We start from the raw sequence: 16,303 nt of genomic DNA, 5'->3' as shown, positions 1-16,303 counted from the left end.
TAAGGAACTGTTGACATTTGTCTTGGTATAGCTTCTTAACATGTGGGAATTCATCTTCTGCTTCTGACAAATCTAGTATTACACTAAATTGAAAAATTAAAAAGTATGAATGTGTTGCATTTGCCAAACAAAATGCAGCCACGACAGTTATTTAATGACCGTAAGTTTTACACAAGTCTTTGAAAGCTAATAGGTTCTTCTGCAAATATTTATTTCAATAACTTGAAATAAATATTTTGAATTTTTCTGAAATCAATAATTTCAGAAAAAAGGACTAAAAGAAGTGTTTCAGTCTTAACAGAATCTTAGTTTACAGTTCAATACCTGTAACAAAATAATTAAAATAGGAGTTATAATATAAGCAATAGAATATAAAGTTGCTTTCTAATTCCAAATTAACACCTCTTGATGAGTTGTTAAAGTGTGTTTGGATACCAAACTCCCGAGGTCACTTTATGAGGTGAACACATTAACTCAGAAGTCCTCCACTGTTGAGGAACACTGAATTATCCACCTCTAAGACTCGCTGCAGTTTTAGCTACATTTTAATTATGAAAAAAATGTATCTTCCTGTCTATTAGTGTTCCATTCAACATTTTTGACAGCAAAAATACGTGCAAAGTAAAGGAAGTCAATCAGCAATATTCAACATGATTTTAATCTCCACTGAGGAAAAACAAACAAACACAAACACAATGTATTTGGGAAAAGACCATATGGTACTATTACAGGGGTTTAGTTCATAGAAACGTAGTTTATAATTTTATAAAAATTATATGAAAGAATAGCAACATCCTTCAGTAACACAGACATTATAGAAAAAATAATCTCAACATTAGTTGTACATTGACCACCCATATAGTAAGAAATTTAAAAGTGCCTTTTAATAACAGTGTTGCAACTCAATATTAGTGCAATATGCCAATTCTGTTTTAAAGCAGATATTTATAGCAAGTGTGCAAGTTCTTACAATTAACAAACCCCATAAATCGAAAAATAACAACTGAGGTAAGTATTCTGATTAGAATTAAACATTCCTCAAATAACTTACATACTGATTCCACTACAAGGAAAATATTGGTGTCCCTTCACAGAAATACATTAAACTTGTACTACAAATCAGTAAATACTTGGAAGTTAAAAAAAGCTCTTGCAAAATATACACTTTAGTACATTTATGACCCAATGCTACAAACAGTACTTAATGCAAAGTATACCAACTTAAATAAAACAATCTTTAGAGTTAATGTACCAAATTTGCTTCTGAATACATTATTTTGCTCTCAAATTGCAGTACCTCCTAGAAGCTCTCATATACGGTTATTAAATTAGCTTAATGTAGAAATTTCACAGTATTTTATTTAAATATAAACAATTTGGTTACTGCAACTGCAGCTACGACTACCACTAATCTTCAAGCAACTAAAAAGCACTAGTTGGGGGAAAAAAAAAAACAAAATTTACTCCTAATTTTTTATACAGGACAAGAATCTGCAGTCACATACACGATGTGATAACAAAAGGTATTCTGTATTTATACATGTTTTCTTCTAGAATTCTCAGAACTCTAATATTAGTTTTAGTTTTATAGTAGTGTTTGTTTTTTTTTTTTTTTTTTTAAGTCTGATTTACGATGCATAGTAACTATTGCTTTTTATATGCAGGCCTCATTTTGAGAGGCAAAAATCAGACTTAATGCTGAGCCCTTACCACTCATTTGCATAAGAAGCCAAAGATACTTCATCTTCTACTTCTTGATCTGTTTAAAAGTACTATCAAGTCACTATCATCAATAAGAATAAAATACAAATTAATGAACTTCCATTCTAATAGGCTGTGGCTTAAAAGCCAAGCAACTGAACTGTTTTCCATAGTATTGCACGCTAGTGTTAAATCGACACTTGAAGACTGTGCAGAACACACACATGCAGTATTTAAGAAAAATGTCAATACATTTAGTCCAGATTACTCCCACCACTGTCAGAACCATATCGTGTGAAATAGGTCTGGGACAGTCTTTGGATAACAACTGCATAGTTCTTTCTATATAATAGAGTACCTATAACAATAAGAAGCAATTAAAGCTTTCTACAGTAGTATTATGCGCTGAAATAAGGTCCCCTTGAGTACATGTCTAAATTAGCTCAAAAGGATTTGTTGCCTTTGCTCAAGATAGTTTCAGATGTTAAACAGAGTTAATCTGCAACCGTGTGTTATCTGTGATACATTATTTGAAAGGCAAGCTGAGTCCTTTCTGAATTTCTTATATTAACCGTGATAATGATGCGAAGACTTCCTGCTCCTAAAACAGTATTTTTTTTCCTAAAATTTAGTAACTTATTATTACAGTGACAAGTTGGTTAAGTCTGTAATGGAGTCCCTAATCATCTTTTCTACCTTGGGATTTTCAGCTTCACTGGCCGCTCATTCTTTATCAATAAGCCCCAGGTTGTGCAAATTGAGGATAGAATCAGCAATAATCCGTGCTGTCCTCTTCTGGTAGCCTCCAGATGTCACCATCAGGATCGGGATTCTGCGGCTTCTGGCAGCCTTGAATACAACTTCATCTCTCTTCACAATTCCCTGCATGTTTACAACAGTTACAGAAAAAAGTGATACAAATATGATGTTTTAGTTCTAACAGACAGTCTGTTGTTTATGGATTTGCAGTATGGGATGCTTAATCAGCAATTAAGCCCTACATTTTATATTGGGAACAAAAAAAATAAGCCCTGTTAGAAACTTCACGTGCAAAATCCTTTGACAAACAACAAATACAACATCTTTGTCTTGGTTTTTGAGGATACAATATATTGAAGTTGCCTACTGTAAATTCCTGTAAGAATTCCTGCCCAGTAAATATAAGTTTTAAATGAATTGACCACAAACAAATGGAAATGAATAATATGCAAATGTAGCTGAAAAATATTTTGTAAAACCATGCACCAGTAATAGTTTCTGTACAGTTTGACAACTCTGCAAAAGAGTAGAGTAGGAGTAAGGGCTAATAACAGAAAATCAAGACAAAGGAAACTAAAGAATTATATTAGGAACAGATCCTTAAAGGAAATAACAGAATTCTAGAACAAGCTGTACATCCCCTGGGAACCATCACTGGAATCAGCAAATACTATCCCACACAAGAACTGGAAGCAGTCACTATTCAGGGGAACCAGAATGCCTCATTTCTCCTCCAAGATCTCTAGTGGCTGATCCTGGAAAAACTGAGGGAAAAAGACATGGGCTTACTCCCACAGTCAGCTTGTTACCAGAAAAAAAATAATCAACTGAAAATGACAGCCTGCCACACTTGTAATTTACAAAGTTAAGAGGGACTTACCTGCTACATATCACGTTTTCTGGCAATAGCTTGGAGGCATACTTTGTGTATAATTGGCACTATAGCAAGACTTTAAAAACACAAAAAATATCCACAACTGATGACTGGACTCATGAGCCTCGAAGAAATGAACTTTCAAGGGTCAATGCCTTCATTTTTAGCATTTCCAATAGACTGGGATTTCAAACGTGGTGAAACAAGTCATCCACTCCCTAAGCCAACTAGATCAGGGAGAAAAGAAGGCACCTGAACCAGTGGTTGCAAAGAGAAATGACACACTGCCTTTCATCTCTGCTCATGACTGGAAGGATCATTTACCCTTCTTTTCCCTCCTCCCTACATCTTATATCTTTCTTCTTCTATATGGCATACAACAGGCTACAGCAACTCATTGTTCTTGATGATTAACACTGTTCCACCCTGTCAGAAATGTGAAAGGGCACATCTAAGTATTTCTTATGTAGCACCAGCTTCCATTTCTCTTGATGGCCACTGCTTCCCAAAAAGCTCCATTCCACCACACGAGATCCTACACCTCAGGCAGTATCCTCTCCAATCTGAAAAACAAGTCCAAGCCTCTCAGCTCTTCTTTTCTCATCCAGAGAGGCCTTTATACAGTCACAGAAACAATACCTGGTGATTCCAACCAGTTCCCAAGTTCCTCCACCCCAACCCATCAGGGATTTTGCAAGAAGTCAGAAAGCAAGCAAGGACAGGCTGCTCAGTGACAGACAAGAAGAATGAGGAATTGTATCAGAAAGGCAATGAAAACCAGTACAGAACTAGAGCTCTGTAGAAGAGCTTTTGAAAACTAAAGCATTGCAAAACAGAACAGATCGAATGACGGCTCGATTAGAAAGGATTCTGAGAGCTCACAAATCAATAAAGCATTTTTTCCTGTATTGAACCAGTAGACAGTAAAAAAAAAAAAACAAATATAAAAACAGGACAGATTTGATATGCTGTCTGAGGAGGATGAGCTGTCTTTCTTTTTTGACAAAAGTGCCTATCTGTCACTATCTCAGGAAGGTGAAGGCCTCTATGCAGCTACACAGAACAAATAAAAATTAAATCTGAAACTAGATTGGGAAGTACAGTTAAACTGAACTGAAAAACAGAGTGATAGTTGGAGAGAAATGAGTGGTGAAAGAGGAAAAAACGTTCGTTTCTTAAGAGCACAGACAGGCTGCACAAACTGCTAGACCTGGAAGACACCAGAAGAGTTCAAAAAAACAGAAGTGCCACAGAGGAAGTTACTTGTAAGATACATACTAGGGGCAGGTGACAAAGGTGTCAAATGTGCTATATGAGGGGAAAAGAGACAAAGAGAAAGAAGCAGATGCAGGAGCAGAACCACAAGAAAAATAAGAGCTAGGTGCACTGTGAACACCCCTCTGAACATTATCTGCCTGTTCAAAATTGGTATATTTTAGAGAGAAAATTTTTGAGAGAAAAATATATCATACTTAAACAGGCACATGACAACAGAAATATTTAGAGCCAGAAAAAGACAACTGAAAGCATACGGTAAAAGAGCAATGGAGATGCACCTGTAACAGAAAAACATTTTGGTTTTACTGTGAGGTATGTGTCTTGCTTTCATCTAACAAATTGCCACAAGTAATGCACTCTCAGGAGCGCCTTCAGTATTAATTGCAGAGTGAGAGTCTGTATGTGTTTTAGTATTATACAAACCTGAGGTGAAATAGCAAGTCCTCCCAATGGATCACCATCCAGAATGTCAGTCCCAGCATTATAAACAATGATGTCAGGTTTTAGTTCATTTAACGCTCCTTCCACGTGAGTATGTACCTTCTGCAGATATTCTGTGTCCTCTGTACCCCACTCTAATTCCACCTTGCGTTTTATGGCACCTAAAAAAGTTTGTGTTACTGAGCAAACAAAGGATTGCTTTGGAAAAAAAAAAAAAGCAAGACTTCATTACGTAAGTGATGAAAAAAGACATTTCGAGAAATTTTGTAAATACACTACATTTTCACAGAATCTTTAATTAAAGAACATTATTCAGCTACTTGTTTTTGCAGCAAATGCAAGTTCGGTGACCTTGAAAAAATTCCATTGAAGACAGAACTCAATGCAGGAAAAAAAAAATCTCTAAAGCACAAGTGGAAAATGTTACTGAAAAGTGACCAACATACAAATCCATTTACCAATCAGCAAAGAAATCATTTCAAAAAATCATTTAATTAATCTGAATAGAGCATAAGAGAACACTGAATTGTTTTTGCAGAAAAACAGCTGGAAAAAAAAACACCACAAGATAAAAATAAAACATCTTAATTTGTCTCAGTGATATTTATCTCAACACTGAAAACTTAACAGCAAGGTATCATGAATGTACGTGAACTGCTTTCTGCATAACAAGATTTAGCTTTGCCCTAAGCATTTCCAATTTGATGTTCTTACCTTATAATCCTAATAGAAGGAGCAAATATCTATTCTTAATTTAAATCAAATTATTTGCAATGCTTCTAGGAAAGCATTAGAAGTAGAAAAGAAGGGTTGAGAAGGCAGAAGAGGAAAGAAGTCCAAGGTCATAAAGCCTAGCTTTCCATGCCTTTAGGCAGTCATGTGTAACGCTAAATATGAATTAATCAAATTATGTCAAAAGTGTTTCAAGATACAACCTCCACCTCAGCATATCCTATGCCTTGACTTAAATGATTTGGAGCTCTAAATCTTAAGTGTGGATTCAGAACCCACCAAGTGTGCATGGAGGAATTCAACACACAATGACACTTATTTGTCCCAGTGATTGCCGGGTAGTATTTCCCTGCTTTCCTTGTTCAACATTAGCAAAACATTATTTTTCTTTCCAGTATTTTTACTGCAAACATTAGTTTCCATAATTTATTTCTCCTGAATTCTTCTCTTATTGTTCTGTAAGTGTTTATAAAAGTCTGCAAAGTTGTCCTGTTCTGACCAGCACCTAGAGGCTCTTCGAGGCGAAGATTCCACTAGCTGGAGAGAACTTTACGAAGGAGGTAAATGCATTAGAATAGGGAACAAACAAGTGTCATTCCAATAAAACCATAAATTTGAGACAAACGGGAATAAGATTCCATACTGCTGCAGTTATCTTGACTTCATCTCCAACACACAAAAAAAAAGAAAAATAATTACACTGATTAGTTGTTACCCAGATCAGAGTGACTACCGATTTACAGAGATGGACCTAGAGGCTAGAACCAACACCTCTTTGCATTTCATACCCTTTCATCCATTTCTTGCTAATTTGTGAATAAAATTCTGCAGCTTTGAGCACAGGTAAAATGACACCCTAACCACCAGCAATGCTTTTTGAAGGCCTGAATTTTGAGTTTAGGTTGTCAGTCCTCTATGCCCACTGTTCATGGAAATAGTCTTTTTTCACATTTATCTTCTTCCTAAGTTCCTGTGCAATTCTAAAACATTTGTTTTCAGGGAAACAGCATGATGATCCTTAGAGCTAAGCATTAGGCAGCGTCAGTCTTTTTTTTTTCCCTTAATGAAGTAGAGAAAAATGTACAGAATAGACTTCTCTAATAAAGGGGGGAGATCACAAGTAAGAGATCCAGAGAGACAGAGCAGCTAAGGGTTTCCACTAAGGACTCAAACTCTCAGGTCACATGTTTATCTCCCTTCAAAAGGCTCCCTCTCTGATTTTGTTTTCAACCAGCCATCTAGCATGATAATTTGTAAAGAATTTAGTGAATTCTTATTTAGGTACCTTTATTCTAACTACAAGGAATTACGTCTTCATGTGCCTCTGGCCACAGCTTTTGGCACCTCATGCTTCATCTGCAGAAAGGGAGTGGTAGTACTGCCATCTTCACAAGAGAGGGCTGAGAATTGAATCAAACTAGGATCCATTCTAACAGTACTGCTGCCAGAGTAGGCCTGCACCTGGGACAGCTGGCATCTGAGAAGTCCCAGGTCATCAGGAGAAACACAGAAGAAACATTCTGTGCAGCTCAAATATAGGGTACAGAGCAACAGGCACAGAGAGACTCTTTAGGCAGTAACTTTTCTGACTGTCACAGATGTGGCTCAACAGTTTTTTCCCCCCAGGAAAAAAAAAGCTCCAATAAAATTTGTAGCAATCCCATCATTTCAGCAGCTTTGAAAGCACAATCTGCCTCGATGATAAGGCCTAACCCCCAAAGCCCTCTGAGTTTAGGCAGAAAATGATTTCAAGCATATGGAAGTAAGAAACAGTAACTGAATTGCTATGTAGGACTATACAACGTGCATCTACGCTACAGTGAATTTAATTTGCTACCAATTTTAATGGACACTATGCATAAAAGCAAAGAACTCAGAAAAACACATTGAAGGAATAACTGAGAAACAAAGGGCAAACACCAGATTCACCTCCCGGGCCCCTAACATTTGGTATTTCAAATTTCCTAACAAGGGCTTTGTTTTGGTCTTAATTCATCCATTAGAAATGTTACAATTTGATATGTGAATAAAGGGATGCTTATGCCTTTTTTTTTTTGTCCATACAATGCCCACACCTTGTGTTCCAGAAATTCATCCCAGAAACGAAGGAAGACACTTCATTCTAGAAGTGAGGGAAAGCTACAGAATTAACACTATTGTGATATATCAGAAAATCACTAAAAGTGGTATGTTCAATGTGAACTTAAAAAAAATAAATCTCATTAACATACTTGCGAGGAGACTTCTTAGTAAATGAAAAAAAGTTCAGTATTAAAGTAATTCTTTCACATTCTGGAATATGAATTTTAATTATACTTACGTTTAGCAAATCCATCCCCTGGATAAATATATCTATTGTACGCATCCATAATATATACTCTCTGATCATCCATGAAATCCCTCTCATGGCCGTTTCCCTAAAGGAAATCCAGAGTTAGTTCTTTCTACCACACTCATACAGAACTACATAATCTGCAAATTCTAAGGTAATTAAGACTACAAAGGCCAAACATTTAAAACTCCAGTGGCATTTCCTTATTTATAGTCTTCAAGGTTATTTTGAGGTATAGAGCCTTGTGGGCTTTGACAGTATCAGTCCGAAAGCTGCAGGTATTATCAAAATCAGCATCCTAGTGTCTCTGTGAAGGTAATTATAGATCTCATTGCACATACAAGAAAAATAAGTGAAAATTAAAACCTAATTGTTTTCATCAGCATCATAATAGCAACCATGGCCAGGACTGCAGAACAGATACCTTTCCAATTGTATGAAATGTCACTTTCAGCATTCAGAATGGATTCTGATGCAAGGATACTGACATCCTAGTACAAGGATAAAAGATCAGACTGCAGTTCTTCTGATAACTCACGTGTTGGTGAGATAAGTAGTCATTGGAAAAATTAGAAACACTGAATACCCAACTTAATTGTTTAACATTTTATTATCACCGTAAATTCCCTACAAAAATATTGTATTGGGTGGAAAGCTGGATGCTGTACTGGGTCTGGCTGGAATGTTAACTTTCCCGGCAGCAGCCCATACAGTGCCGTACTCTGTACTTGGAGCTGGAACAGCAGTGTTATCAAGAGAAAATTCAGATTTTGAGTACTTCCCACCATCCCCATCTCTGAATTTAAATAGTATTCTTTTGGTTCTCATTTAGATTTTTTTCAACAAGTACAATATCTCTTCACAGCAATCCCCAAGATACATTGATTTTGATAAAAGTATCATATAGGACCTGACCACTACATTATTAGAGTGATTTCATTTAAACTATAGAAACAGAATCCAGAAATATCTTCAGTACTTCGGGCACATCACTTATGTTAATTTTGCAAACCTTCCAGCAAATAGTTAAGCTATACTTCTGCTTTGACTTCCTCCCCTGGAAACAACAATCACAAAATGCAGAAACAAAGGGCTAAAGCTAGTCAATGCACATGAAAAAGGGGAACTGGAAGCATTAGAATAATCCATCGCATTTTTTTAGGCTATAAAACTGCATCTCCTACATATTTCTTCAGCACCTTTGGTACTCACAGAAACATTTAGGAGTACAAGAGCCTCCTGGTCAACCATTTTCTTCAGAAAGGTGAAACTCAAATGCACCAAGAACTGGGACACTCAATATTTGGTGATGTCTGTGTACTTCAAAAGGATCTGCTGAGCTACTACTTCACATACCTCTTAATCCCAAAAGAAAGGAAACAATTACAGTAAGGGGTGATTTAGGGTGTCAGTCAAGGTCAGTAGTATGACACCTGACAGCCAGTAAGTATACTAGAAATCTTTTAAAGAACACAAGAAACAACAACATCTACAACCTGACAGAGGTGCCCAGAGAATCAGAAATGCAAAACATTTTTTGCTGCATGAATTATGCCTTTGTTTCCTGGCAATTTTAGATGCCTTAACTTGCAGATAAGAGAAATGACAGAAGATGGAATGCTTCTGAAGCCCTTAGGCTTCTTCACTGCAATGGAACCACTTCATAAGCTATTTATTTACACATACTAAAATATCTTCAGTGCTTTAGATTGGACAATTTTAGCACATTAACTGCTTTTCTAAAAATGATATTTCCTTCCTTTTAGGATTTTTTTTTTGAAAATCCTACTAAAGAGAACGTTTGTTCTCAGTACATACAGAAAATCACTCTATCAGTTGTAGAGATTTATTTTTTACTTCATTAACTTGAAGTCAATCTTTCTATTAAACACTGAAGGTAAAATTCATCTCCTGCAAAGGCTGCAGCAACAATCAAGCAGCTGAACTACCCGTAATTCCATTTTAAGAAGTTTCAGTTTCTTCTGGGATACTGAACTACTCTTCAGACTATATGCTACAGATCAACATGCAACTCAAAAATAAATTTACATCTAGCCACACGATGGAGCTACAACTCAGTTTAATTTTATTGAACTGGTTCATCAGCCCATTGGAACATAAGATAATTAAACAACTCAACTGTTAACAACCTCCATTGTCCATGTTTAACTTTGTGTTCTGTGAATTGACATTTTATGCTACTATAAGAAAAGTGGTCTTTATCACACAATTGTACTTCTAGCAAAACATATGCAGTACTGAATACAGGTAAGTTACTCACCTGGTGAGCATCCAGATCGATAATTGTGGCTTTGGACACCCCTGGTACTCTCTCAAATAAGAACTGGATATGTGAGCAAAGAAAAGATGAAGAGATAGTTATAAATGTAGGTGACAGATTAACAGAGGACTTGAAGTTTGCACAGTGTGTTATAGTTTTGGCTTCAACGGCATGTATTCCAAATGACTCCAAAAAAATTGATTACAAAAGATTAATTATTTCACATATTTCTTTGTGATAACATATTAAAAACTATACATTTCCATGGTATGAAATGCATGAACAGCTATCTGTGCAGGTATTTACCTATCTGTAGGAAATGTTGGCGGAGAAAGGGCAGAAAAAGCTTTATATTTATATCCTCTTTCTCACAAAAGGTATCAGACAATGCAGGATCAAGGACATACAGCATTACACAGTATTTTACGAAGGAGGTTCCGCATTGGGCTTAAGCCCAGTGGCACCGAATAACACATTAAAGTCCAGGAAAATAAGTAAATGCTGATATAGCAGTGCTGGCTCTATGCAAGCATAGGTGGTATGTCTCTTCACACCAGCCAAACAAAAAGGACAGATCCAACTAGGGACCATGAAGCTATTTGTGGCATTGGTGCTCTCAGAGGCAGGAATGGAACCAGTAACAGCATGGAGAAAGGCACAGCAACAACTGTGGGTTGGGACAGGGTGAAGCAATAGCTGTGTAGGCCCCCAAATGGTGAGGAGCCATTTTCCTGAGACACAAATGATGGCACACACAAGGCTTATCAGCTGAATAGGAGACACGCCATTCTGATGGCATCTGATTGTGTAAAATGCACCATTTTAAAAAAGCCACAGCAGGGACTGTATACATTAAAGTCACTTTTTAAGCTAGTAAAACTCATTTGTTATTCCATGTCTGTGAAGAAAAAAAATAATTCTTTACATCTTAACTTTTCCAAATTCCTATCTTTTAATACAGACATGGTACAAAACAAAGATTTTGTACAAACTGTCGTCCGCTATAATTTCTCAATCTGTATTTTAAGGCTAGAGAAAACAGAACACTGGATTACTTTCTGCAAATTACAGTGTACAGAAATTAGGGTGTTATGTCATTTAGTGTGCTGCAGTCATTAGGGCTTTTTTATGTTTTGATTATTACTGATATTTTATAAATATTCCAGTATACAAATATACCATAGTACACTTGATAAAAATAAGCTCTAATTGCAGAAAGCTCTTGCTTCAGCCTTTCAACAGCTAAATAGCACATGAATTCATTCACATTCAGTGATTATTTCGGAGACATCCACGTTTTTATTCATGAATTTGAACTACTCTGAGGGCTGTACAGCACAGCTTGATTCAGAAAGGATTTCTGTCTCTGCAAAGTCTTTATTGTAGTCACTGAAACTCATTGAATTTGCAGGTTCAACCACAAGGCTGAAATAATTAACGCTGAGGCTATTAAAAAATCTGGTTTGAGTGTGTTTTTTTGTTGCTAGTGGTAGTTTTTTTTTTCTTCAGGATTATTAATGCAATTGTAGTGGTTTGTATTTACATATATTCAAGATCCTGCAACCCCTGCAATTCTTCCTTCCACTTAACAATAGCTGCATATGCACTGTGTTCTGAAACGTTAAGTATCATAACATTTTCCTATTCCTATCCATCTCTAGTTTATATTTTCTCTGATTAAGATGTTAGAGATTTCTCATTAATTAACGTGGAGATTTTTTTCCATTTGCATTAGCAGTAGTAAATACAATTTTAAGAATATTTCTTACCTTAATAGCCAGTGTGATATCAGCATATGCACAAAACCCTCCACCTTTGTCACTTGAACAGTGATGAAAGCCACCTCCTAAACATAAAAAAAGTGGAAGAGGTGAAAAGCTGGATACTAGGAAACATGCATGGTCTTTACAAAGAGACAGATCACATCGGGTGTTTTTTCTCCTTTAGGAAAAATCTTGCCTAGAGTTGTCAATACCCAGCCTAGCACCACAAGACACCTCCTAGGGTTTCTGTACATGTCTTGTAGCACCTATCAGGCCACCACGCAAAGGATCAGCAGGTGCCCAGTTTGAAGGCCATTGTCCCTTTTACCTAGCAGGGACTGAGAAACACACACGTGAGGTAGTGCCCACACAACAAGACATACTGCTAATGAAGCCAATTAACATTATGGGCAAATGCAAAGAACTTTCCATGTGTCCTTTTCCCATGCTGAATGCTGGGTCAAAAAATACCTAAGAACTATGGCTTTATCAGCATTTGCACATGCCATCATATTTCTATTTATTTACACAAACAGTCAAGCCAGAAGGAAACTTTAAGAACTGATCTTTAAAACAAAGATGTATACTACGTATAACAAGAAGTACTTCGTCTTGCTCCTCCCAAAACACATACTTTTATATATTAACCCAGAACATTTTAACCAAGAAACCCACTACAAATATCTAGGCAAAAAAAAAAAAAATTAACACTCCCTCTTATATGTCAGGAAATGAAAGATTTTTTTTTTAAACGTATTTAATTTTTAATATTGGATATTTATTTTTCTGATGATTACATCTTAAAGAATTATTTGCTACTAAAAGGGGAATAAAAATAAGTTTAATATTAGACATGTTACACAGCAAATCTTCGATTTCAAGGCAGAAATTTGCTTTAAAAAAAACACAGGAAAGCTGCACAGGTGCAGAATTTATTGCCTTCAGAAATATCAAGTATGGGTAAGAAATAATGGAAAATCCCGTAACTGATGAGCTGTGTGAAAATGACAAGCTAAGTCTTACATGACAAAATATTATTTCAATAGCTTACTACTGGTTTTACATTGCTATTTTAACATGAGCAAGAGAGCAGATTTATATTCACTACATTCTTCATAATTTATTCATTTAAGTCTTTTCCAGGAAGAACTGCACAGCCTAAAATAGGGCTGTATTGGTTAGAGTCAACTCTCATGAACATCAGCCAATCGCTCGATTTGGTGTTATATAAATAAATTGGCTGATCATGTCTAGGAGAACTGTTGTATAATTTAATGGAAGGTTTTATTGAAATATTTACATCTGATCTGGACATCTTTACCCTTTTCTTTTCCTCATCACTACAAGCCAAACACTTTTCCCTATGTAGGTATGTATCATATCTTTACCCAGTTATTGCTTTCTAAAATAATTTTCATTTAGTTGTAAAGTTGCAACATGGGTGATAGCGAATAAAAAATCCACTAGGACTTTCACCATTTTTTCCTTTAAAGTTAATTTAAAATTAAACACAACCCAGTCACTTTGTTATTATAAACAGAATACACATCACACTAAATGAAAATAACGATTTTAAATGTAGTTTTAGGTATCACTTAATGCATTACATTTGTACTTACCCACATTGATTGCCCAGCCTCTATCAACAGCAAGTTTTCCTGCCTTAAGAAAATTACAGTAAGAACTTGATGAATGAATGATGCAAATGTTTAGCGCTGTCTGCTCCTACCCCAAATGCAGCTCTTGACATTCTAACATGCCTGTTGAGTTTTCACATGTTTTTACCAACGCAGGTCATTCTGAATCAGAGTTCTGAATACGAACCATACTAAACTGTTCTCAGCATTAATTAGTTGAAAAAATATTGGATATCACATCTGTATTTCATTCTCTGGCAGTCAAACAGATTTAAAACTGCGCTTTGAGGAGACGAACACTGACCCCTAGCAGTCAAACTAAAAAGTGAAAGTACAAGTATTGGTAGGAATAAGAGAGAGCAAGAACCTCCTAATATCCTTCCTGCTCATGTAAGAAATAGGAGGAACTTCAGCTCCAAATCTTGAAAATAGAGATCAACATAGCTTCAGCTGTGGGTGGGGACACAAAAATGCCACAGTATGAAGTGTCCTGTGGCTATGTGTTTTTTTTTTTTTTTTAAGTAATGTAACAAGTACAGTATAGAACATTACTAATCTTTTGCCTTTCAATAAAAAAAGAAACTGTGCCTGTTACACTCCTATAAAGTCAAAGGACATTGAAGGAAGGGAAAATATTAACAAAGAAAAGATAATCAAGGCTTAAATTACATTTTCCAAAAAAAAAAAAAAAAAAGGAAAAACAACTGACTTATTCTGGCTAGGAAGACTGAAGCAAGCATTTATCTACAGGTTAAAATAAGTTAAAAAGAATATATTACTAGCTATAATAAAAAAGGAACATCATTTGTTCCATAATTATGGAAAATAATAGTATATATTGCATATCATACATGCAAGGAAGTTTGGACAGTTGAGAATTATCCATCACTAGTATTTGAACAATTCTAGTTTCGTATTAGGGAAACTTGGTTGGTAAATATTATCCTACTAAGAACATGCCATCCTAAATTAGATCTTGAGAAAGACTATAGTTTCTGAACCATAATGCCAATTAAGTTACAGGGAAAGCACATTATCTGTTATTTAGCATACTTCCTAGGGATTGTTCATGAACAACCAATCTTCCTATATTGTTTAAAATCATTAAAAAGAACAAAAACAACAGGAATTTTCATGATAAACAGGACCATCGAGCACAGCAGAAGATTGTCTATACTTCTGACTTGTACCGTACAAATTTACTGTCTTGTGAATCAAAACTGCTTTTCAAGTACATGGGGGTGCTGGTCGACACTTGCCTGAATGTGGCCCAGGTGGCCAAGAGCATCCTGGCTTGTATCAGGAATAGCGCAGCCAGCAGGGCTAGGGAAGTGATTGTCCCCCTGTACTCCGCACTGGTGAGGCCGCACCTCGAGTGCTGTGTTCAGCTCTGGGCCCCGCACTACCAGAAGGACATCGAGGCCCTGGAGCATGTCCAGAGAAGGGCTACAAAGCTGGTGAAGGATCGGAACACAAGTCCTGTGAGGAGCGGCTGAGGGCACTGGGAGTGTTTAGTCTGAAGAGGAGGCTCAGGGAGACCTCATTGCTCTCTGCAACTGCCTGAAAGGAAGGGGTGGGGAGCTGGGGTCAGCCTCTTCTCACAGGTAACCAGTGATAGGACCAGAGGGAACGTCCAGACCCTTGAGAAATATCAAAGGTAGTATCTTAGCAAACTCTGCACTCTTCCCTATTACTTTTCACTACCACCACTTCTGTCACCCCCTATAACCACTGCCCCCCAAAGACAGACAGCATGACCAGTAAAGGAGGACGCTGCACATTCCTGCTCAGACAGGTTTTTGCAAAGCAGACTCATCTCGATGACCATTACTGACTGTGGTCAGCAACACAACACAGAAGAGTACTGCGCAGGAATCTGAAGTGAGACTGAAGGACTAAATGGAGACGGAAGGAAGCTTTTTCCTCTGAGTGAGGACCAAAAACTTTTAAACACCTTGGACTGCATTAATCACGTGAATCCAGAAAGCTATCTTTTTTCCCCTCTCTACTACTAGCCAATCCATAACATAAGGCTTAAAAGATAAATAAAACTGCCCCAGAACTCACCACCAACTCCACTGAAAGAAAGCTGACTACACAGATATCAGCAAAAACGGTTTAGTGCTCTCTACCAGCTCCTGGTAAATTACCAGGAAAACAATATTCCAGTGACTTGATGCTGGCTTGCAGTAAGGGATGCGCTGTATTCAACTTCCTACATCTCACTTTCACCAGTTAACACCTGTTAGAGGAAGCTGTACTTTGCTACCTCACCTCCCATGGTGCAATAAACCCAAAAGTTTATTACACAACACTTTCAGTAGTTTTCTGTTTTTCTCCTGCTTATGCAGGCTTTCAAGGCTCCAGAAAAATGTATCTGATGCTGCTATGCTGTACAAACTCTTTCACATTACTTCTTTACCTCACTTTGACGTTAAATAACATGTACATCCAAGAAGACTGAGCAAAGGAAGACCATTAAAGCAGAATTAGGATATGGATTTT

General features: G+C 36.6%; 1 protein-coding gene across 6 annotated transcripts in view; it reads right to left on the bottom strand.

Annotated features, from left to right (window-relative positions):
• Positions 1 to 640: 640 nt before the first annotated feature.
• Positions 641 to 16,303, bottom strand: part of HDAC11 (histone deacetylase 11) — a 28,395-nt gene continuing 12,732 nt past the window's right edge. For 2 of the 6 annotated variants that reach the window (XM_068694226.1, XM_068694228.1), the window contains exons 5-10: positions 13,781 to 13,823; positions 12,168 to 12,244; positions 10,399 to 10,461; positions 8,106 to 8,202; positions 5,036 to 5,214; positions 641 to 2,583 (exon numbers count right to left, since the gene is read on the bottom strand). In XM_068694226.1, coding sequence (XP_068550327.1) covers positions 2,425 to 2,583; positions 5,036 to 5,214; positions 8,106 to 8,202; positions 10,399 to 10,461; positions 12,168 to 12,244; positions 13,781 to 13,823 — 618 coding nt within the window. In that variant the 3' untranslated portion in view covers positions 641 to 2,424. Of the gene's footprint in view, positions 3,898 to 5,035; positions 5,252 to 8,105; positions 8,203 to 10,398; positions 10,462 to 12,167; positions 12,245 to 13,780; positions 13,824 to 16,303 lie in introns of all 6 variants that reach the window. The other 4 variants (XM_068694231.1, XM_068694229.1, XM_068694227.1 and 1 more) reach the window with 4 other exon arrangements.

The sequence above is a fragment of the Anas acuta genome, chromosome 11 (assembly GCF_963932015.1).
Source record: "Anas acuta chromosome 11, bAnaAcu1.1, whole genome shotgun sequence".
Taxonomy (NCBI): Eukaryota; Metazoa; Chordata; class Aves; order Anseriformes; family Anatidae; genus Anas; species Anas acuta.
Note: the sequence above shows the minus strand (reverse complement) of the source record. Positions and strands in the feature narration are given on the sequence as shown.